At 37.4% G+C, this 23095-nt stretch overlaps 1 protein-coding gene across 1 annotated transcript in view; it reads right to left on the minus strand.

The window, feature by feature from the left end:
- Window positions 1-1457: 1457 nt before the first annotated feature.
- Window positions 1458-23095, minus strand: part of BUB1B (BUB1 mitotic checkpoint serine/threonine kinase B) — a 48403-nt gene continuing 26765 nt past the window's right edge. The window contains exons 9-23 of the mRNA XM_044229878.1: window positions 21242-21471; window positions 19133-19245; window positions 18315-18430; window positions 17330-17376; window positions 15301-15361; window positions 15076-15181; window positions 13305-13579; window positions 11422-11555; window positions 10971-11111; window positions 10380-10480; window positions 8151-8300; window positions 5868-6010; window positions 4333-4504; window positions 3437-3543; window positions 1458-2035 (exon numbers count right to left, since the gene is read on the minus strand). Of these exons, the coding sequence (XP_044085813.1) occupies window positions 1804-2035; window positions 3437-3543; window positions 4333-4504; window positions 5868-6010; window positions 8151-8300; window positions 10380-10480; window positions 10971-11111; window positions 11422-11555; window positions 13305-13579; window positions 15076-15181; window positions 15301-15361; window positions 17330-17376; window positions 18315-18430; window positions 19133-19245; window positions 21242-21471 (2128 nt within the window). The 3' untranslated portion in view covers window positions 1458-1803. The remainder of the gene's footprint in view (window positions 2036-3436; window positions 3544-4332; window positions 4505-5867; window positions 6011-8150; window positions 8301-10379; window positions 10481-10970; window positions 11112-11421; window positions 11556-13304; window positions 13580-15075; window positions 15182-15300; window positions 15362-17329; window positions 17377-18314; window positions 18431-19132; window positions 19246-21241; window positions 21472-23095) is intronic.

Below are 23095 nucleotides of genomic sequence, written 5' to 3' on the forward strand. Positions count from 1 at the left end.
ATGGGACGCCTGGGTGGCTCAGTCCGTTAAGCCGCTGGCTTCGGCTCAGGTCATGATCGGGATCGAGTCCTACATGGGGATCCTTGATTCTTTCTCTGCACCTGCCTGCCACTCCGCCTACTTGTGCTCTCTCTCTCTCTCTGACAAATAAATAAATAAAATCTTTTTTTTTTTTTTTTTAAGATTCTTTATTTTATTTATTCAACAGAGAGAGAGAGAGACAGAGAAAGAGAGAGATTACAAGTAGGCAGAGAGGCAGGCGGGGCAGGGTGGGGTGGGGGGGAGACAGGCTTCCTGCTGAGCAGAGAGCCCAATGCAGGGCTCGATCCCAGGACCCTGAGACCATGACCTGAGCTGAAGGCAGAGGCTTACCCACTGAGCCACCCAGGCACCCAAATAAATAAAATCTTTAAAAAAGAAAAAAAAAAAGAAAGAAAGAAATGAGGAGAGCATAGGGGAAAGAAGGGCTCAATTACATCAAAGACACAAATTTATAATTTTACATCATCAGTTGTATGAGAAGCAAACATGAAAATGTTTGAAAAGTTGTATTTTGGCTAAGAGCAAAATTTTCTAAGTTGATTATCTTTCAGATTCAAGTTATATTTCAGTGCATCAACTATATGTGCTTAAATATTTTTAGTTGAGATATACTTAGAATTTTCTGCTTTCCAGCAATCTTAGAGCACTAACAGTGACAACTGGAGTAAAGGGAAAAAAAAAAAAAATCAGGCACCAGCAATGGAGGGAGGCAGAGATGAGAATTTTGATATTTGGATACGGAATTGATCATTTTCATTGCCCTTTCTTCCAGTTTTCCTCCCTATGCCCAAAGCCAGGTATAATTTATGCTTCTATTTGAGGGGTCTAATACTTCCTCTAGATCTAGTCTTTCCCAGATTATTACATGCTTCCAAGTTATCTTTTTATCCTGGCCTCTAACTATTCAAATCTCCCAATCAAAAGTTCCTTCCATTCCTTTATGAACACTTGCCCCACCAAGTTATTCTGCAGGTAGTAGAATGGTGACTGTTCCATTTCTGAAAGGTTGCTACACCCTGTTCAAAACCTTTTCTCTTCCTTTCTTAGAGCTACGGTCTTAATCAAGAGACCCAGAAGCTGCAACACCATGAGATTATATAAATAGTCCAAAGAGTTTGGTGGATAAAAAAAATGAAAACATTAAAATAGAAATAGAACGAACAATTTTGCCACTTGAAATTTAAGAAAATTTGGCCTTATATTAAATCATTTTATATACTTTTAAATTTAGACCATTAGTGGAAGGTCAGGAACACCCAAAGGAATGGTTGGCTATTCTGTCTTGTTATGATTCTATCATGGCAGTTCCAAGTCTAGGATATATAAATTTCCATGGTAAAACAGCTCTTGTCTGCGAAATCAAGCCATTTATTACCTTAGTTGGCAAAAAGTAGATGAGATGTTAGAAGCACAAATTCAACAAATACTATTTTATTACTTAAAAATACATAGTGATCAAAAAAAAATACAGAGTGATCATAAGGGTATATGTCACAAATTACAAAAGAAAAATGTACAGGGAAAAGTAGAGATAAATGTGTTAAATGACAACAAGGCACCCATTCATATGGAGTCCATTTAGAATAAAACAGTTCTTTGTTAGACAAAGTCAAGAACAGATATAGTGCTATGTTAAAAATGCCAGTTACTAGAAATATAGCTCTATTAAAAAGTAGCAATGCGTTGGTAGTGTATCTAAACATGTCCTAAATTAAATTATAGCATACACAGGTCCAGTGTTCCACAATACAAGCATTGGTTTTAGGCAGGAATCTGTGAGAGATTTGATTGCCTATCCTGCTGAAAGAGCAAAGCCCCGGGACTGATTAACTTCCCTACCTTCCACAAAGCTTTGTTCAGGTGATTTTGGAATGTGGTATCAAACACCCCACTCATTGCTGCTCCAAGTTCCCTCAGAACAGACACTGTGGACTCATCACTGGCATTCAGAATCCGTACAAAGAATTTATTCCACAAGTCACCACCTTTTAGCCTAAAAATACATAAAACCATTTCCATCAAGATTAGGCATATAAAAGAATTCTGTATTTAAATCAGTGCTACATTATGCACTGACTGATTTAAGGTAACGGCTAGAAGTCTAGGGTTAGAACTCAAGTAATCCTTTCAAAGCCCAAGGCAGAACTATATAAAAGAGAGGAGAGCCATAATACGATAATAAAAAAGAGAGGAGAATCTTCCCATAAGTCTCTGTTGGGAATCTACACATTTCCTCTATGTGCTAAGATGTAGCACTGCTCTACAAAAAAGAAAAGTGAATTTTGCTCCTCTCCTCTAACTTTCCTAAAGTCTAGGTCATTAGACAGGCTGCAGTTCTCCTTCTCCCCTGCCCAGAGTTTTATTATCTTCACAATCCTCCGAGAATCCTAAGCTTGACTAAAGTAACTACTGCTTATGTCTACGATGTTTAACTTCCTTGTTTTCTTTTAACCAAAGAAGCTTGTATTATCAGACAAGGCAGAGTTGTTAGGAAACCCCAGCTGTCCCTACCTATTTGTTTGTGTTACACCCACCTAGGACCACAGCTAAGTGGAGATACCTGAATTTAACCTACAGGTCTTACATTATATTTAAAGCCCATTTTAGAAGTATATTTCAGAGACATATGAGACTGACCAAATTCTGAATTAAATAAAGAAAAAATACAATTCACTTGTTGGGAGTAGGGGGAATGGAGAAGGGGTGTTAAATTCTCAATAGTGGTTTTTATTTTTTTTTTTAAGCCAAAGAATATACCAATTAATTGGTATATGGTAAGCTTATTCTGTGAGGTTATTAGCTATGATAAGCTAAAGTGGACCATGGGATATTTAATAAGTTTTATGAGTTGGCTAGAGGGAATACTAAGGTTCTGAGACCAAGCAGTTCTTATTAAGGGAGCATTTACATCTCCAAGGAGAATTCAGTTCTCTGCTTTGATTCTACCTACTCATTAAATAAATAATAGCCTAAAATTAGTATATAATTGAGAAATTTAATTCTCTTCAAGAGATGCTTATTAACTTTGATAACAATAGCTATTAAAAAGTGCTATTAGACTAACATCAATTGATTATAAAATTATTCTTATGAAATGTTTCTATTAACACTTCTAGAATGAGAGGCTTCCATACCATAGTCACAGTCTATATGATATATCTAGGTCCAGAAAGATGTCCTAAAGTCTGAATAGTATGATTCTTATTTTTAATTAGCAGTTCCTTTGTTCTGCTTCTGCACTAGATGCTCCATTGACACACTAACGAAAACTGTTTGAAATTAATGGAATCATGGCATTCGGACTAAGAAAACTAAGGCCGCCCGAGCAGAGGGCACCCAAGAGTAAAAGAAAATTATCTGGATAGGCAAAGACCCTGAAATCGCCAGTACTTACTCAGATATATTTTGGCTAAGTTTCCAGAGGGACCCATCCCAGAAGACCTGTAGGTGTTCCTTGAACAATAGTAAATGTGCTAAATCTGCTATACCAAACAGATCTACCTGAAATCACAAAAAGCACCATCAGCTAAAATATTTCTCTGCTACTATCATGGCAATTTCTTTACGTAGAAAGCAGAAAGTTATTATAGTATTGAAGTTTATTTTATGACATACATTTTAGTAAACTGTTCCCTACTCCTACCATGAAGAGAGAAGATCCCCAAAGAAGTGATCTATAAAGCTAACTCTGGGAATTACCCTTAAGAACAAAAGATGGGAACAAAATTATCCTGAAGAACAAAACTATACAGACTGTCAAATTCAAATTTGTAGACCTACTGAATGTGCATGGACTCTAGCTGTGATCTATATGTGATCCACGTGACTGATTCAAGTTCATGCTACATTTTCAATCAGCAAATGCCAAATATCCAGAGATGAGTCAGAAGGGACTTTGTATAGAACACTACCACATAAAGCACTTAACACTTGTAATCTTTTTATGTACATTTAACCCTCACAACAATTCTGATACACACAGAGCAGATTGTTAGCCTTATTTTACAAAGATTATAGAAAATTACTTACAGAAGATCACATAGATGAGTGATAGAAATGGCCCTGATACTTAGGTTACTGAGTTAGTCATGTGTCTGCACGTGTATGTGTATAGTCTTCAGTGTTGTAACACAAAAATGGTACATTTTGCTTGACTTGGTGATATCTGAAAACTAGGTCATCGATTCCAGGGGAGACTATATCAGTAAATACTATCTTTCATGGTTTATCCATGGAAGAAAGAGATTAAGAAACCCTCCCCATAATTGCTCAGGCTTGTTTTACACTTACCTGGTAGGGAGAAGAACAGTTAGCCAGGATCTTTTGTCCTTCCAGGATCTGTACAGTCCGAAAGCCGCTGAGGATAAAAACATCAGGATGTGCCCTAAGGTCGACACTGTAGGAGAAGTCCACTATCTTCAAAGCTTGATTGTTCTTATTATAATCATAGGGATCGTGGATTCTAAGCCCAGATTTAAGAGAAAGAGATAATAAAAATAGGCCATGAAAGAAGCTGCAGAGCTGCTCTTAAAAAAAAAAAAAAAAAAAAAAAAAAGGAGGAAAAAAAAGGGGGGAAAAAAAGGTACTGCAGGTGTGTCTTAGCTATGCCAACAGCTCCCTCCTGTGGTTAGCTATGAAAATGCACCTGTAAGGGCAGTGGCAGTGTCCAGCTAAGCGGGGAATGTTGAGGTTAGTCTAGTGATACAAGGATATCTAAACCATAATGTATAGGCACCACAGAACATTTATCATATTATAGTTATTATATAAAACAAGTACTGGAAGTGTCTTATACTAGACACATTAATAGGTACAATAGCAATGATTTACACACTGATGAGAACTATGGAAGAATTAGAAGCTTTTATAGATGTCATAGCCTTTCTTGTTCACTACTGTAGATTAGGCTTTCCAAGGGTCATTCAGAGTCCTCCTTCTCAGAGTTTAACTGAAACAACAAAAGGCTGTTTTTGTGTAAGATGCCACCTCTACTGTAAACTATCCTGTTTTTATTTAACACCATATTCTCTCTTACCTGTAATTCCAACCATTATTTCCTAACCCCCAAAACAGATAAAAGAAAACCTAATAACACTAATTCACTATTAATTATATTTTCCTTGGGTTTATCTATTCCATGCAATAAAGTACTCTCCAAGGAGACATAAACTATTTGTGTGAGAGAAAAAATGAATTATTTTTGTGTTCCTTTTGTCTCTGCTTTCCTCAGTTCCCTCAAATCCCTGATGAGTATCAGTGCGAGATGTTATATTTTTAAGGGTAGGCTTTGACTAATCCCATCACATACCTCCACAGCACAGAATGATACCCTTGAATTTGATGGCTTAACTGGGTTTAACTGGAACTCTAAGCCCCTTTCCTTGGCATAGTTTGCATTTGCACTCTGGTTTAGCCACTGCTCTTAGCAATGACCTCAGTTTGGCCTGACTTAAATTTTGGTATTGAAGCCAAGAAGTGCCTTGGTTTTGCTAGCACCCTCACTCAATCCATACTGGCCGCACGCAGAGAAAGACTACCAAATCTAAGTCACATTCCTCCAAGGAATCATATTTTATATCTCTTCTTGTAAGGAATCATCACAATACTCAGAGTGGTTAATTTTTTTTCTGAATTAATGTATTTCCTCAATGTATTTTCTTTGAACTCTTTCAAACCATTCACCTTGATTATTTACTTTTAGATAGCAAATACTTTAACATACTGTGTTCCTCAATACAGCATTTGTCAAGAGGCAAAAGGAAATGGAAACTATCCGTATTTTAAGAGAAAGCTGACAGAATTTTAAGAGAATGAAAAGGACCAACCTGTTTCGAAGAATCAGACTCCTCGGACTCAAGTCACCATGGACTATTTCTGCTCTGTGTAATTTCTCCACTATTGTCAAAAGGTTATAAATAACTAACACTATTATTTCATGGGTAATAAGTTCACTGTGTTGAAGAAGATCCTAGAAACCAAAGGACAGAAAATTCAGTATTTCTTAAGTTGGGGTGACTGTACTTACCCTCAATACCTTATCAGTTGCTGCTTTGTACTCCTTGTTGTTCTCTACTAGAATCTGGCTTTCATAGGTTGGGTCTTTGCCTCAGTTCTAACAACACTGCTCTCTTATATAGTATATAGTATAAATAGTGTGTATATATATATATATATCCCATACTATAAGGACTTAATGAAATAATAGATGAAGAGGGGGCGCCTGGATGGCTCAGTGGGTTAAAGCCTCTGCCTTCGGCTCAGGTCATGATCCCAGAGTTCTGGGATCAAGCCCCACATCGGGCTCTCTGCTCTGTAGAGCGCCTGCTTCCTCCCCTTTCTGTGCCTGCTTCTCTGCCTACTTGTGATCTCTGTCAAATAAATAAATAAAACCTTAAAAAAAACAATAATAATAGATGAAGACCATCAAGGATTAACCAGGCCCACAATAAATGGTAATTTCAAAATACCCTCATTCTAACCATTTTAAAAAATACATATTACCATCTAAATAACATTCCAAGGGCACCTGGGTAGCTCAGTCAGTTGAGCGACCAACTCTTGGTTTTGGCTCAGGTCATGATCTCAGGGTCCTGGGATCAAGCCCTGAGTTGGACTCTGACCTCAGCACAGTCTGTCCCTCTCCCTCCCTCTCTGCTCCTCCCCTTCCTTGGCTTGCACACACTCTCTCTCAAATAAATAAACAAAACCTTAAAAAAACAAAAAACACTCCAAAGAATAAAATGATATATTGTGTTTGGGTTCTAAAAATAATCTACTGGGGGATAGCATAGATAGACCAAGAGTAGCAAAAATAGACCATTCCTTATGTAAAGAGTTTGGAAGTTGCCACTCTGTGTCACTCTGCCACAGACTGAAAAATCAACTCTTCTAGGATCTATAAGCATGGTGGCGGCAGTGGTAAAGGGGGTTCCTCACACTTCTGTGAGTTTTATGTCTAGGAGCTAGATCAGGTTCTCACAATAAGTGTTGGAGAAAAATTCTCCTTGTGCTTCCAGAGGTGGAGGGGAAGAGGAACCATTTTGAAATAGGCTACAGGCACTGTTCTTAAACTCTGTCATCAGGAGAAACCAGTTAACCAGACCTAACCTGCTAGAGTATTATCTGAGCCTACTTGACCTGGGGAAGGGAAATAACCCAATGCCAGCCTGCTCTAGCCATCATGTCTCACCTAAGAGAGGTGAAATTCTTGGGAGGAACACAGTCCAGAGGCATAGGCTCACTATAAAAGAACATAACAGAACTATACAATGCTTTCCTTCCCCTCAAACCTTATCACCACATTATTAAAGGCCAATTTATAGCAGGTCCTTTTACCCAGTATATCATGCCTGTCTGTCAAGAAAAATTAGGGGCGCCTTGGTGGCTCAGTCAGTTAAGTGCCGACTCTTGGTTTTGGCTCAGGTCATGGGTGAGTGAGATGGAGCTCCACACAGGGGTCTGCACTCTGCAGGGAGTCTGCTAGAGATTTTCTCCCTCCGCCCCTCCTCTCCCTCACACACGCACATGCACTCTTTCTCAATTAAATAAATCTTTAAAAAAGAAAAGAGAAAATTTATATGATAAACTAAAAGGCCAAAAACACAATCTGAAAAGACAGAGAAATATCAAAACCAGACATGGAAAAAATACTGGAATTATCACACCAGGAATTTAACTTAAGAGTGGCCATGAGCTGATGACGATCATAGTTAGATTACTGGGTCACTGTCCAATTCTGTCTATTTTTGTCTGTTTGAAAATTGACATAATGGGGTGGCCTGGCTGGCGCAGTCAGTAGAGTGTGGATTCTTGGTCTTGGGGTCATGAGTTCGAGCCCCATCTTTCTTGGGTGTACTGATTATGTAAATAAACAAATGTTAAGAAAAAAGAAGAAAACTGACATAATAAAAAGTTAAGAAAAAATGTACCAAAGAAGTTTTTGGCCAAAACAACTTGGGAAAGGAAAATGATCAATGCTTCAAGTTTATAATTTAATTGGTCTATTTCTAGAAGATTAACAGGAATTTTGCACTAATTCTTTTGCTAAATGGAGCACAAATCTTTCTATTTAAGGGCTTTAAATGATAATGCTTTTATATTATTCAAACCTGAAGGGTGTAGCAGTTTATATATTGGTGCCAAACAATACAACCATCTTGGTACTGGTAACAGCTGCACAGATGATCATACTCCTCATTTAAACGTTCCTTTAACTTGAGGTTGATATAAAAGTCCCATGGGACAGGTTGAGATGATACCTGCAAGAAATTTTAAAAATAAGAGCTATTAGAATCTCTGATTATGGTTGGTGGATTCAAAACATTCCCTCCAGCCTTTATGATACCCCAACAGAAATAGTAGTAAAGGAATGTTTTAAAAGTCATAAATCAATAGTAAAAAACACAGCAGCAACAAATTCTGAAAGCTGGAAAGAGTATAGTAAGAGGTAACAATCCACTTAGCAGACCCAAGGAAAGCTGATTCTAGCAGTAGAGAAAGCTGAGCACAACTGAATTTATGCCACAGGACCATCTCCCCATGGTATAAAACTGATCACACCAATTACCTAGAGAAATAAGGTGGAGAAGGAACAAACACAGGAGTGGTTGAATTCTATTAATGAGGAAGTTAAACCCCAGACTCCTCTGCTGCTCCTATAGCCCAGCCTAACAACTGCCTCTCCTCCATTCTAGAAGACGAAAAGTTTACCCCTAGAAAGTATAAAGCAGAAGGGCTCTGGGCTAGAGGTTGCCAGGGACTGTTTAAGGGAGACAGGGGTGGGGGAAGTTTATACCTCAAATGTTAAGATGTACCTGTCTACCCCTCCACTCTCCAGACTAATTTTCCCACTTAGCTTTTAAGAAGCTAGCAGCCAGGATTATGTGCTCCAAGAAAGATATTAGAAGTTTTCTGTGAAGAATCTGATCAGCTCAAAAGAAAAGGTGTCAAGAATTGAGGCATTTTATTGAATGGCCAAGCAAGATCGTCTTACTGTGAGGCCCAACAGCTGTCAAGGTCCTAAATACATAGAGCTTTCAATTAGCTTTTAGAGTCTCATACTTAAATATGAATAGAGTCAAAGTCTTGAAGAAAACCTCTAATATGAAAGACAGAGTTCAAAACAGACAAAAGGAAACAGATGATGCAAGGAGAAAAAAAATTTAAACCCTCGCAAATACACTCAGAGAAAGAATATTCCACCTTTAAAATGAAGAGCGGAATGTTATAAAGAAGAAAATTTTGAGAATAAAAAAGAGCTCTGGCAAATCAAATACATGACAAAAGAAATGAAAAACCCAATAACAAGTCTGAATATAAAGTTGACAAAACATTTCAGAACGTAAAGCAAAAAGACAGAGAAAAGGAGAAAAAAAGTAAGATTTTTAAAGGATCTCTAAGAGACCCTATATCCTAATAAAAGGAATTCTAGAAGTAGAGAACAGAGAAGACTGAAAAGAAGAAATAATTTATTCTTTGAAGAAAATTTCTCAAAACTGAAGGAGTTTCCACATTGAAATGGCCATTCAGTGTCTAGCAGATGGGCAATAATAGATTTTTACCAAAAGATGTATTTGTGGAATTTCAGAATACTAGGGACAAACAGAGGATCCTACAAGGATTCAGGGAGAGGGAAAAATAGTCTCACACAAAAAATGGCAAAAGACTTTAAAAACCAAGCCGCAAGCCCAAAGATAATAAAGCTATTGTCAAAATTCTAAGGAAAAAAGTTTTGAACCTAGAATTCCAGTATTCAAACTACCAATCCAGTAAAGATGTGGAATAAAAAATTTTCTGACATGAAACATTTCAAAAAGATTTATACCCATGCATCCTTTCTCGGGAGACTACTAAAATGTGAAGGCTTAAATCAAGAAAGAAATAAAAATGGGAGCCAATACTACTGGGCATCCAATATAAGAAAGACGTAATGCGACTCCCTAGGAAAATGGAGAATGGAAATGTCAAGGTAGTACTCTGAGTTTGTGTGTGTGTGTGTGTGTGTGAGAGAGAGAGAGAGAGAGAGAGAGAGAGCCCAGGATGTAATTTTTCCGGATTGGAGCAGGCCAGAAAATTTCAGGGTATTTCCTCAAAAAGATAGAATTGGTAGAATATTTAGTATGTTTGGACTTCTAAGAGATATACACAATTGCCTCTCATTTTTGACATCTGATCCTGGCACACAATGCTGAGTGATTTTTTTAAATTTCTCAGCAACTTTTCTATCAGAAAGCTTATGGACTATTCAAGGGAGTTGATGGTACCACGTGGCCAAAGTTACTGCTTCAACCCACATTATTTTTTACAAGGTAACTGAAATGACAAAGAATCAGTCCTACCTTTATTATGGTTAACTCTGCAGAGTTTCTTGGTGTCACCCAGAATAATTTGTAGTCATCACATATTAGGTATTCTTGTTTAATGCAATAATCCTCATTACCTGTTGAGAAGGTTTGATTCCATTTAAAGATCACTATGAATATGTACAGCCCCTTAGCTTTTACTTCCTGGTTTAAGGGCTAAAGGTACTTTATATTTGCCAGTTAACAGCTAATTAGAATACTTTTCAAAATCATTGTTAAAAGTTGAAAGAGGGGAAGACAGAATCCATACTGTTACTAGAACATGAACTTATCAGTGTGTCAACCTCTATAATGTTGTTTCTTTTTGTTCTTTTTTTTTTCTTTTAATACATGAGTTTTCTTGTTTTTTGTTTTAATTAAGTAAATTCTAAACCCAGTGTGGGGCTCCAGCTTATGATCTAGATCAACAGTTGCATGTTCTACTGAATAAGCCAGCCAGGTACCCCTATAATGTTGTTCTTAGATTCTAAAAATATTTGTTGTGCTCAAGCAACAGGCTCAAGTACAAATAATAACTTACTTCTACAGTGTCACACAAAAAAACCTCATGTGTTCAATGATACTTACCCAGTTCAATTTCCTTTTCTATTTCCAACTTAGGCATTGGTCTATCTTCTATAAAAAACTCTGCAGAGGCCCTCAGCTCCATTAGAGATTTTAGTAGTTGTTTGCGATACTGGGGACACCAGGGTGACTGAGTAGGGTTGTCTGGGGGAAAAAAAGTTGAAAACAAACAAACGAACCAAAAACCCCCTCACCCCCAAAACCTAAAATGGGTGTTATAAACAGAGGAGAGGAAAAAACACCAGATTGTACAATCAACATGGCTAACCTAACAAAATTCATCTACCTCAGGTTTTTATGGTGTTCAATTAATACTGATTCATTCTAGAAACTGTACAATTTATGGGAACTTTTTTTCTACAGAAAAAAAAAACACATAGTTCAGTTTGCTGAGATAAGTAAGTGTTCAGTAAACACGGGTATGGAGGTTTGCTTACAAGTGGTATGAAGCTACCTGCAGTCTCATTAGTAAGCTCCAGTTTCTCAGAAATCTGAAGACATTTGATGGAGGAGGAACTTGTAATTGAGGCAGAAGACCCAGAGAACCCAGAGGAGTGTGTGGCTTCACGGCTGTCTTCGATAATTGGGCTGAAAGAAGCACAAATGAGTCAGTTCTCATAGGGATAATAGATATCACTTTATCTGTTATTTTATTTAATATTCTTTAGTCTAATTTTCAAAGTCCATTAATTTCCTGAAACAGATATAGATTTATAATCAGAATTTAGGTGACTTTATCTACCCTGGTTGACAGTCAATGCTGAGCATTAGATTTCCTAAATTTATGCTTTATTTATCTAATCAATAGCAAATGCCTAATCTAAATCTATTCTATACTACTGAGAAACACTGACTGAGGTACTTTTTTCTTGTTTATCCTTTCTCTAGACAGTTTATTCTTTAATAAGAAAAGATCAAGAAAGAAAAAGGGAAACCCGAATCACTCAAGATGAAAACATGCTAACAAAAATGTGATAAAAAGTTTATTGGACAAAAATTTTTAAACTGACAGGACTGGAAGAGATTATGCTGAGTGAAATAAGTCAAGCAGAGAGAGTCAATTATCATATGGTTTCACTTATTTGTGGAGCATAACCAATAGCATGGAGGACAAGGGGCGTTAGAGAGGAGTAGGGAATTTGGGTAAATTGGAAGGGGAGGTGAACCATGAGAGACTATGGACTCTGAAAAACAGTCTGAGGGGTTTGAAGTGGCGGCGGGGGGGTGGGAGGTTGGGGTACCAGGTGGTGGGTATTATAGAGGGCACGGCTTGCATGGAGCACTGGGTGTGGTGAAAAAATAATGCATACTGTTTTTCTGAAAATAAATAAATTGGAAAAAAATAAAATAAAATAAAATAAAATGCAGTTTTAAAAGCACAAATTGGCACATTAAAGAATATTCCTAAAACCAACATTTATTTGTTTAACTTAGCCAACTTTTAAATACAAATACATCAAAAGGTTTTGTCTGTGGCTCTCTACACCATTTCTTCATACCATTTATTCATTTCCACCTCCCCATTAAAAGATTCTCTTTTTTGAAAAAAGATTTTATTTATTTATTTATATTTATTTTAGAGAGAGAGAGAGAGAGCGCGGGGGAGAGACAGAGGCAGAGGCAGAATCTCAGGCAGATTCCATGCTAAACACAGAGCCCGACCCAGGGCTTGATCTCATGATCCTGAGATCATAACCTGAGCCAAAATCGAGAGTCGGCTACTTAACCAACTGAGCCACCCAGGCACCCCTAAAAGATACTTTAAAAAAGTATACTCTGAGTGCCTCAGGTGGCTCAGTCGGTGACGCACCTTCCTTTAGCTCAGGTCATGATCCCAGGATCACTAGATCAAGTCCCACATAGGGCTCCATGCTCAGCGGGGAGTCTACTTTTCCCTCTGCCCCACCCCCCACTCATGATCTCTCTCTCTCTCTCAAATAAATAAAATCTAAAAAGAAAAAAAAAAGTACACTTCTAGCCTATCTGAAATTAGTATCAAGCTATACTACCATTATTTAAAACAATATTAAAGGAAAAACAAAATGCCTCCTTGTCTCCCCATGGCATAGTTTACCAAGTTTCCTCAAAGACACCAGAATCCTCCTGGGGCTCTCAGTCTCATAACCATCAAAATTGACTTCTTCTAACCCTCATACTCAAATCAATTACCAAACACCACCATCACTTTGTCACGGGGAGTCCCACTGTCATGTAAAGCACTTAGCATGGAACCTGGCAGGTAGTGAGAACTTGATAAATGATTGCTCCAACTGATAAGCACACACAGAATATGAGATCACTCAGACAGTCTGGCTTGTGCAACCTACAATCAATTACCTGAGCTTCTTGGTGCTGAGAGTTGGATTGTAGATGGTGCCACAAGCAGTCTGCTGGTCCCCAGAGATCTTCACATCTAGATCCTCCTCCTGCAGCAGTCTCTCGGGATCAGAAGGGAGATCCTTCAAGGACACTATCTCATGAAAAGGAGTGGATACAAAACGTGCTGCTCTGGCGAAGTCACAAGTATCTTCTGGATTAGGACATAGAGTTACATTCCTGAAACCTGTGATAATAGCATCCTCACTCAAGGGTTCAAGTCCTGTAAATTCATCCTGAAAAAAGATTCGTGAAGTTTAGCTGAAATATTTCAGTGAGCATCTAGAGGACCTACCTTTTTTATTCAGAGAGACAAACATTAGATAAGTGATTTTTGATGTAAGGTATGGAAGTAGAGTATAAGAATTTCTAGAAAAGATAATTTTAAAAAGCACATCATAACGTTTGAGGGAAAAGGTTTTATATCATTAAAATAGCAAACTATGTATTATCAAAAAGTATACTGTGAGGAAATGCCATACAAAGGAAAAATACTGGATAATTTTTTTCCCAACCAATTTCACCTAAAAACGAGAGGAGTAATTCTATTTTTCTTCTGGCTTTGACCTAGAAAATGTTCTAATAATCTGCTATCCTCCTAGCTTTTAAGTTTTTTTCTATGCCAAATGTTGAATTTTTATTTTATTTCTTAAAGATAATTCACAGTCATTGTAGAAAAGATGGAGTATAAAGTATTAAAAAAATGGAAAAATTTAAAAAATATTCCTTTGTCTTTCAAACATTGATTTATTTATTTAAGGGAGAGTACATGTGCAAGCAGAGGGGAGGGGCAAAGGGAGAGAGAGAATCTCAAGCAAAGTGCTAGCTGAACATGGCACCTGACACAGGGCTCGATTCTAGGACCTCAAGATCATGACCTCAGCTGAAACCAAGAGTCAGACACAACCAAATGAGCCACTCAAGTGCCTTCTTTTGTCTTTCAAAGTAATATATGTATATGGTTTAAAAAGTCAACTAGTTGAGAAGGATATATAGTGAAAAAGTCTCCCTCTTGCACTTGACCCTCATCTCTACTTCAACTACTATTCCCCAGAAGCAACAGTTGTTTTAACACCTGGTAGGTTACACGCATATACTTAAGAAAGGGTTTCAGGGCTATCTGGCTGGCTCAGTTGGTAGAGCAGATGACTCTACGTCTTGGGCTCGTGAGTTCAAGGCCCATGCTGGGTGTGGATACTCTTAAAAAACAGTAATAGTATTAATATAAATAAATAAGGGGGTTTATAACAAGTGAAATTATAGGATAAATGCTAGTATCTTTTGGCTATTATAAATAATCTTGCCATGAACATTCACGTACAATTTTTTAAAATGTAAAAATGTTTTTAATTGTCTTGGATATATACCTAGGAGAGAACTGTTAGGTCATACATATGGTAACTCTATGTTTAACATTTTGAGGAACTACCAACCTGTTTTCCAAAGTGGCTGCACCATTTTATAATCCTACCAGCACTATGAGGGTTCTAATTTCTCCACATCCTCACCAACACTTGTTATTTTCTGTCTTTGATTATAGTCATCACAGTACATGTGAAGTACTATCTCACTGTGGTTTTGGTCTACATTCTCTAATGACTAAAGATGTTAAGCATCTTTTCATGTGCTTAAATTTGAAGCCTGTTATTTTAATTTTAACCCTAAATTTGTAAGAACTGCATGAAACAATTCTCAAGTCTGCTTATATTAACTTAGGAATACTGTTCCTTACACAAATATCTGGAGACACGTCCTCATTTGAGTTGATGCTTTCTGAAGTTTTGAGAACTGCAAGGGGTCTTCGTTGGGCTAAAATCCGTGGGGGAGCTGCAGGATGACTGCAAAAAAACACATAATTTATTTTTCTGTTCATATAGATAACAGTAGCCCTTAATGCATCCTTATTTATAATAATAGAAGACTTTAAAGTATCAAAACAAAACAAAAAACTTCAAACCTGGTGTTTTCTTTTTCTGAAAGAAGAAACTCATCAAAAATGGAGAAAGGTAAACTGGGACCTAAAGAAAAAGAGAACAGATTTATGCTCTTAAGAGTAAATGCCTATTCTTCAAGACATCTAGGTCAATTAATATTTTGTGCTATTTGGAAGCAGAAAGGTAATCTGTTCTTTAAAATGAATAATTTTGGGGGCGCCTGGGTGGCTCAGTGGGTTAAAGCCTCTGCCTTCGGCTCGGGTCATGATCCCAGGGTCCTGGGATCGAGCCCCCCATCGGGCTCTCTGCTCCGCAGGGAGCCTACTTCCTCCTCTCTCTCTGCCAGTCTCTCTGCCTACTCATGATCTCTGTCTGTCAAGTAAATAAAACAAAAAAAGAAAAAAAAAGTGAATAATTTCAGGAGCGCCTGGGTGGCTCAGTGGGTTAAGGCCTCTGCCTTCGGCTTGGGTCATGGTCCCAGAGTCCCGAGATCAGGACAGCCCTGCGTCGGGCTCCCTGCTCAGAGGTGAGTCTGCTTCCCCTTCTCTCTCTCTGCCTGCCTCTCTGCCTACCTGTGATCTCTGTCTGTCAAATAAATAAATAAAATCTTTAAAATAAATAAATAAATGAATGAAATGAGTAATTTAAAACATATAAAAGTAGAGATATTTAATAACAGTTACCTAAACATGAATGTGTCTCATCTTTATTCCCCACCACTGCTACTACTTTCCAAACCCAACTCAATTCTGAATTATTTTAAAGCAAATCTAAGACATCATATCATTTGTAAATATTTCAGTATGTATTTCTAAAAGAGGTTCGTTCAAAAAAGCATAATCTCAAAACATAATCATACCTATAAGATTAGTAATTTCTGAGTATCATATATCCAATCAGAAGATTCGCTTTTTACCAAAATTATTTAGAAAGTCTGAAGTGAGAATGCAGATTCATATATCGTGACTGGTTGAAACGCCTCCTAAATCACTTTGATTCTTTAGGGTTTGTTGTCGTTTTAGTAATTTTCTGTTGAAGAAACTAGGTTGTTTGCCCAATAAACCTGGATTTTTTTTGCCAATTACATCTTCCTGTGCTTAACATGCTTAACATGTTCCTCCAGGCTTTGTATTTCCTATAAATTGGTGGTTAGAGTTGGGGTTTTAATCATATCCTATATATTTTTTAAACTACTAACAGGTAGATAGTTATGTTTTACCACGTTTAATGCATTTTCAAATGAAAAGAGAATAAATTTGGGGCGCCTGGATGGTTCAGTCGGCTAAGTGTCTGCCTTTAGCTCAGTTCATGATCTTAGATTCCTGGGATTGAGTCCTGCATCAGGCGCCCTGCTCCATGCAGAGTCAGCTTCTCCCTCTCCATCTGCCTGCCGCTCCCCCTGCTTGTGCTTACTCACTCTTTTTCTCTGTCAAATAAATAAATAAAATCTTTTTAAAAATAAATTTGAATATAAATAATTTTTTAAAAAATAATTTTTATTTATTTATTTGAGAGAGAGAGAGGGCACAAGCAGGAGGAGAGGCAGAGGGAAAAGGAAGATCCCCGATGAGCAGGGAGCCTGACGCAGTCCTTGATCCCAGAAGCCTGGGATCATAACCTGAGCCAAAGGCAACACTTAGGCACTTGTCCACCCAGGTACCCCTAAATTGCTTCAGTTTTGGACATTTCTTTTTCTTTCTTCTGAAAAACCACTTTCTTGGCTGCTAAATACTACTGATAGGTTTAGCTGAGTATACACTGCTAAGGTGGAAGATGATATTCAGTAGTTAATATAAATTTAAATTTACATTTAAACTAAACATTTCAAAGCACCAAGGAATCTTATAAAAACAAAAATACTCTTAAATGTCTTCCTTATCTCAAATTACATGCTTATAACTGAATTCCATAACTCAAAGATATGATACTACCTTAGTTCCCCTCTGCCTTCTTACAACTCCCTTTACCATAATTAAGAAAAATATTTACCACATATTACATAATGTGTTTGTTATTGGTAAGTTTTTCATGACATTGTCAAATGCAACTCACCTTTAGAATGAGGTTCTTGCCAAATGTTTTCTTCAGGTGAAGTCTCTCTGTAAAGAAACTTGTTTTAAGACATGTCCTAAGTACCCACAAAAAGAATTACTTAATTCTTATAAGTCCAAGAGGCTTTTTTATTAAATACAATCTTCTCTCTAAGATAAAAAAGAAAAATTCTAATACCGTCAATCTAAATTCTTTAAGATAAAACCTTCCTTCGGTCATTAAAATTGCTTTATAGAAGTATATTTGATAATAGATGTTGTAACATTTACAGCATAAGCAGATAACAAAATGGTAAGCTCTCATTTTTATCAAATAAAACAAAAAACAGAACACATAAGGAATATACTTATGTTAATAGCAATAATCTCTTGGTGGTAGAAATGGGTGGTTTTAAATTATATTTGAGAGGTGCCTGGGTGGCTCAGTCAGTTAAGTGTCCAACTCTTAATCTCAGCGATGATCTTAATCTCAGAGTCATGAGTTCAAGTCAAGCCACATGCTGGGATCCATGGAGCCCACTTTAAAAAATGTGTTTTTAATTTAAAAATTATATTTGAGGGGCGCCTGGGTGGCTCAGTAAGTTGGGCCTCGCTTTTGGCTCAGGTTGTGATCTCGGGGTCCTGGGATTGAGCCCCGTGTCACAAGTAGGCAGAGAGGCAGGCAGAGAGAGAGGGGGAAGCAGGCTCCCCACTGAGCAGAGAGCCCAATGCAGGGCTTGATCCCAGCACCCTGGGATTATGACCTGAGCCGAAGGCAGAGGCTTTAACCCACTGAGCCACCCAGGCACCCCAAACATGTATTTTTTTTAACAACAAAAAAAAAAGGTCAGTACCCTGTCTTCCCTCATCATCACTAGAGCTTATGCTGTGACAGAGATTTGCAGATATTATGTCTTGATATTATAAAAGACCAAGTCATTAGAGTAAAAGGTTGGTTCTAAGTGCCCTCCTATAAGCATCATCCCTTTCACCAAATGTGGTCTTACCTGGAACAAGAATTTATTGGACAAACAGAACTGGATAGAGTCATTCCTGGTACTTCCTGAGACCCTGAAGCAATTTGCAGTTCTGCTGTCTCCTGTGTAGGCATCTTCTCTTCATGCTATTTGCATTAAATAAACAAAATGAATGTGTCCCTCTATCTAAAAAATCCTACCTATTTTCAAGCTTTAGTTCCAAAATTAGGTTTACCATACTCTTTGCGTAGATAACCACTAACCATATAAAATATCTCTGCTATAAAAGTTCTTTCTAATAATTTACGTTCCTAGTATAAGCTGTTTCTGTTGTACTCAACTGAGCAGTGCCAAGCATATACCAAATTTCTTTGGGTGATATGTAACATGACTAGAATAAAAAGAAGTCAATAAATTGCATTGCTTTTAGTGGCTCAAGTTCTATTTGAGGTCACCTGTTAAATTACTTTCCTGCTGGACTTTGTTGCTACTAATAGCTATGAAACTACCAGAAGCTCTGAATGGGGGTTAGAAGGATTTTTATCTTCTATGCTTTGATATTGTTTAAATTTGTTTCAATAAGCATAGTTTTATTAAAAAAAAAAAAGAGAAAGGGGACATATGGGTGGTACAGTTAAGCGTGTGACTTGATTTCACCTCAGGTCATGAATTCCTGGTGTGAGATAGAGTCCTGCACGGGGCTCAGCACTAAGTGAGGAATCTGCCTTCCCCTTCTCTCACCCTCTGTCCCTCTCTCTGCTTGCATGTTTTCTCTCTAAAATACACGAATAAATCTTTAAAAAAAAAAAACCAAAAACAAAAAAATGAGAAAGAGAGAGAGAAATGACCTGATCACCCGTTCTTTCTTGCTGAGAAGTTTGAATTTCTTTTAGCTTCTTCTCCATCTCTTCAATCTGTTTCTGCATTTCTGCTCTCTTCTCGGCACTGGTCAGTAGCTCAGCTAGAAACAGTAAGGTTGGCTGATGCATTAGTCCTCATAGCAATTTATTCTGTCAAAAAATGTCTTTGGAGTTCATGGCCTAAATATGCGTGCTAATATTACAGATTGAGATTAATATAAATGGACCACAGTCCTCTACTTGAGGTCTAGGTCTCTATTCTTTCATTTATTTAATCAATAAGAACCAGAATATCTATGATGTACCAAGCACAATTCAGAGCATTTACTTGTCAGTGGTACATAACACAAAGTCCTTGGCCATGTGACACTAATATTCAGTTTGGGGGAGACATGCAGACACACAAATTAATAAGGAAATCAGTGTTAAAAATAAAATAGGTGATAAAAAAAATGTGTGACTGAGTAGGAGAATGGAGGTCAGGAGCTACTTAAGATGGGTAAGCCAGGAAGATCATTTTAAGAGAACGACATTCATAAAGTTGTAACCTGAATGACAATGAGCCAGTCATATAAAGATCTGGGGAAAGATTCTAGGCCAAAGCTGGCACAAAGGCCCAAATGCAGGAACAAGATCACTATGTTCAAAAGTGAGCTCCAGAGAAAGCCAGTATGACTGTAGCAAAGTAAGAAGGAGAAAAGTAAGAGAAGAGGTTGGAGAGGTAGGCAGGAGCCATGTTATGTGGCTATATATTATGTTATATATATATATATAAGAAACATATAATATTATGAGGCTAATACCATGTGTGGGTAGAGTTCGTACTGCATGGTAAGACAATGAGAAAACATTGAAGAATTTTAAGTAAAGTAATGACAGGACCTGGACGTTTTATAAAACTCATCTTCTCTGAGCAAAATGGACTACAGTAAGGCCAGAATGAAGGCAGAAAGTCTAACTAAAAGACGGCGGTTTAGGGGGTGCCTGGCCGGCTCAGTGGGTTAAAGCCTCTGCCTTCAGCTCGGGTCATGATCTCAGGGTCCTGGGATCAAGCCCCGCATCAGGCTCTCTGCTCAGAGGTAAGCCTGCTTGCTCCTCCTCTCTCTCTCTCTCTGCCTGCCTCTCTGACTACTTGTAATCTCTATCAAATAAATAAAAAAAATATTAAAAAAAAAAAGATGGCGGTTTGGATTAATAATGAGAACAGTATAAATGAAAGATTTGGGAAATTTTTTGGTGGTGTGGTTGATAGGCTTATTCATTAGATATGGGGGAATGGTACAGAAAGAGGGATCAGAGATGACTTCTGGCTTTTTTTTGTTTGAATCAACTGAGTGCATATTGTTCCCTTTTACTGAAATGGGGAAGCCTGTGGAATGTGCATGTGTTGGGGTGTAGTTTTTGGCAGAAATCAATAATTCTATTATGGCTACGTTGAGTTTAAAAATGTCTATTGGAGGGTGAGGGGAATGGGTTAACCTGGTAATGGGTATTAAGGAGGGCACGGATTGCATGGAGCATTGGTGTTATATGCAAACAATGAGTCATGGAACACTATGTCAAAAACAAATGATGTACTGTTTGGTGATTAACAACATAAAAAAAATTAAAAAAACAATTTTTAAAAACGTCTGTTGGAATAGCCAATAGATAGTTTAGAGTTCAGGTGAAATGTCAGGGATAGAGATATAAATTCAAGAATCCCCATCTTGTAAACAGTATTTAATCTATTATCTAGTGATAGTTGTTGAAAGAAAAGATAATTGGAATAGTCCAAGACTCTGTTCTGGGTCTTAGGAAGAAGTCTTTGATGAGAAGAATAGCAGTGAAGGAAACTGAGAGGGAATACACAAAAAGGAAGAAGCCAACAGAAGCATTTCATAAACAAGTATCTCCTCAACTGTGTCAAGTGAAGCCAAGATGGCAAAAAGGATCACGACTGAAATATGGCCACTGGATTTGGCAAAAAGGAGGTTTCTGGTGACCATGATCAGAGCTGCTTCACTGGAATAGAGGGAATGCTTGCAAAAATAATGGGCAGGGACAAAGATTACAATTCCCAAGAAATTTTGCTGTGAACTAGAAAAATACACATACCTTCCCTTTGCTCTTTTAATTTCTTCCGGAAAACTTCAGCCCGGATCTCTTCAAAGGAGAACTCCCCCACCCCTGCATAAATCTTCTCCTTACAATACATCATCTTCTCCTTCTTCTCCTGAGACTCTTGCTGATGGCTTTGGACTCTTTGCAGGGGATCTCCTTCTTCCTTTCCAGGCTTTCTTGTGCTTAGAATATGGTTTATACTAGGTTCAATTTTACATGGTGTCCTAAAGAAGCAAAATAATTATTATTCACTATACAGGTCAAATGAGTTATTTCTTACATGTTTTGAAAGAACACAGGGACAATGTCAGTAGTAAGACTATGTATAATTGATTTCAAAAAATAAAAAAAAGAAGATGGAAAAAAGAGGCTAAAAAATAATTTATGTGGATTATCAACAATTATGTTCGGAGTATTACTCTGTTATGATGAGGAATGAAATTAGCCATAACTTAGGGTCATCAAATAGCTTATATTCCTTATAGGTAAAACAGATCTGAATATCATATCTTAATCAAACCCAGTGTATGAAAAAAAATTAACCTACTCAATATAGCCCATTTGCTACTGTTTATTGCCAAAAACAATTAGAGTTAAGAATACAACATTCAGGAATGTGAAGTTCAAGGTTCTCAGCTGAAGGGGAAGAATGAAAGTGATAACACAGGTTTGAAAAGAATAAGCATAAAATACCTCAAGCAAAATAGGGCAGATATTCTCAATCCTGGCAATGGACAAAATTCCTTATATACCTTTTATTTTCTTATGTGCCTTTTCACAGCTAAAGATATCTGGTCCCAGCTCACCTGGTTAAGTCAGTTAAGCATCTGACTCTTGATTTCAGCTCATGTCATGATCTCAGGTCCTGAAACGGAGCTCCACATTGGGCTCCACACTCAGTGCAGAGTTGGCTTCAGATTCTCTCTCTCTCCTTCTCCCTCTGCCTCTCCCCCTGCTCACACTCCCTCTAAATAAACAAATAAAATCTATACAAACAAACAAACAAAAAGCCCAGACATCTGGTACCTACCCCAGATCTACTAAATCAGAACTTTTAGTGGTAGGTACCAATCATCTATATACCTAAAAGCCTTCCTCAACTTGTTCAACCTAATAAAGGACATCTACAAAAAACACACACAAACATCATACTTAATGATGAAAGACTGAATACTTCTCTTTAAGATCAGGAACAAGATAAGAATGTCCATTTTTTTTTTTTTAAAGATTTTATTTATTTATTTGACAGACAGGATCACAGGAAGGCAGAGAGGCAGGCAGAGAGAGAGAAGGAAGCGGGCTCCCTGCTGAGGGGAGCCCGATGTGGGACTGAGGCTCCATCTCAGGACTCCTGGGATCGTGACCCGAGCCAAAGGCAGAGGCTTTAACCCACCCTTGCCACTTCTACTCAAAACTGTACTGGAATTTCTAGCCAGGGCAATCAGGAAAAAAAAAGAAATAAAGCATAACTAAAAAAAGAAACACGACATCCAGGTGGGAAAAGTAAAATGATCTCTACTTGTAGATGACATGATCTTATATACAGAAAATCCTAAGAATCTATAAAAATGACAAGGGCAAATAATGAGTTCACCAAAAAAGAAGGATATAAAACCAATATATGAAAAGCAATTGTGCTTTATACACTTGCAATGAATGGAAAAGAAATTGAGAAAACATTTCTATTTGCAGCGGCACCAAAAAGAGTGAAGTACTTCAGAATAAATTTTTTAAAATGTGAATAGACAAACACCAAAGAAGATATAAAGAAGGCAAATGAGCATATAAAAGATATTCAATATCACATGTTATCAAGAAATTACAAATTAAAATAATGAGATACCACCA

Source organism: Neovison vison, chromosome 13, assembly GCF_020171115.1.
Source record: "Neovison vison isolate M4711 chromosome 13, ASM_NN_V1, whole genome shotgun sequence".
NCBI classification, from domain to species: domain Eukaryota; kingdom Metazoa; phylum Chordata; class Mammalia; order Carnivora; family Mustelidae; genus Neogale; species Neogale vison.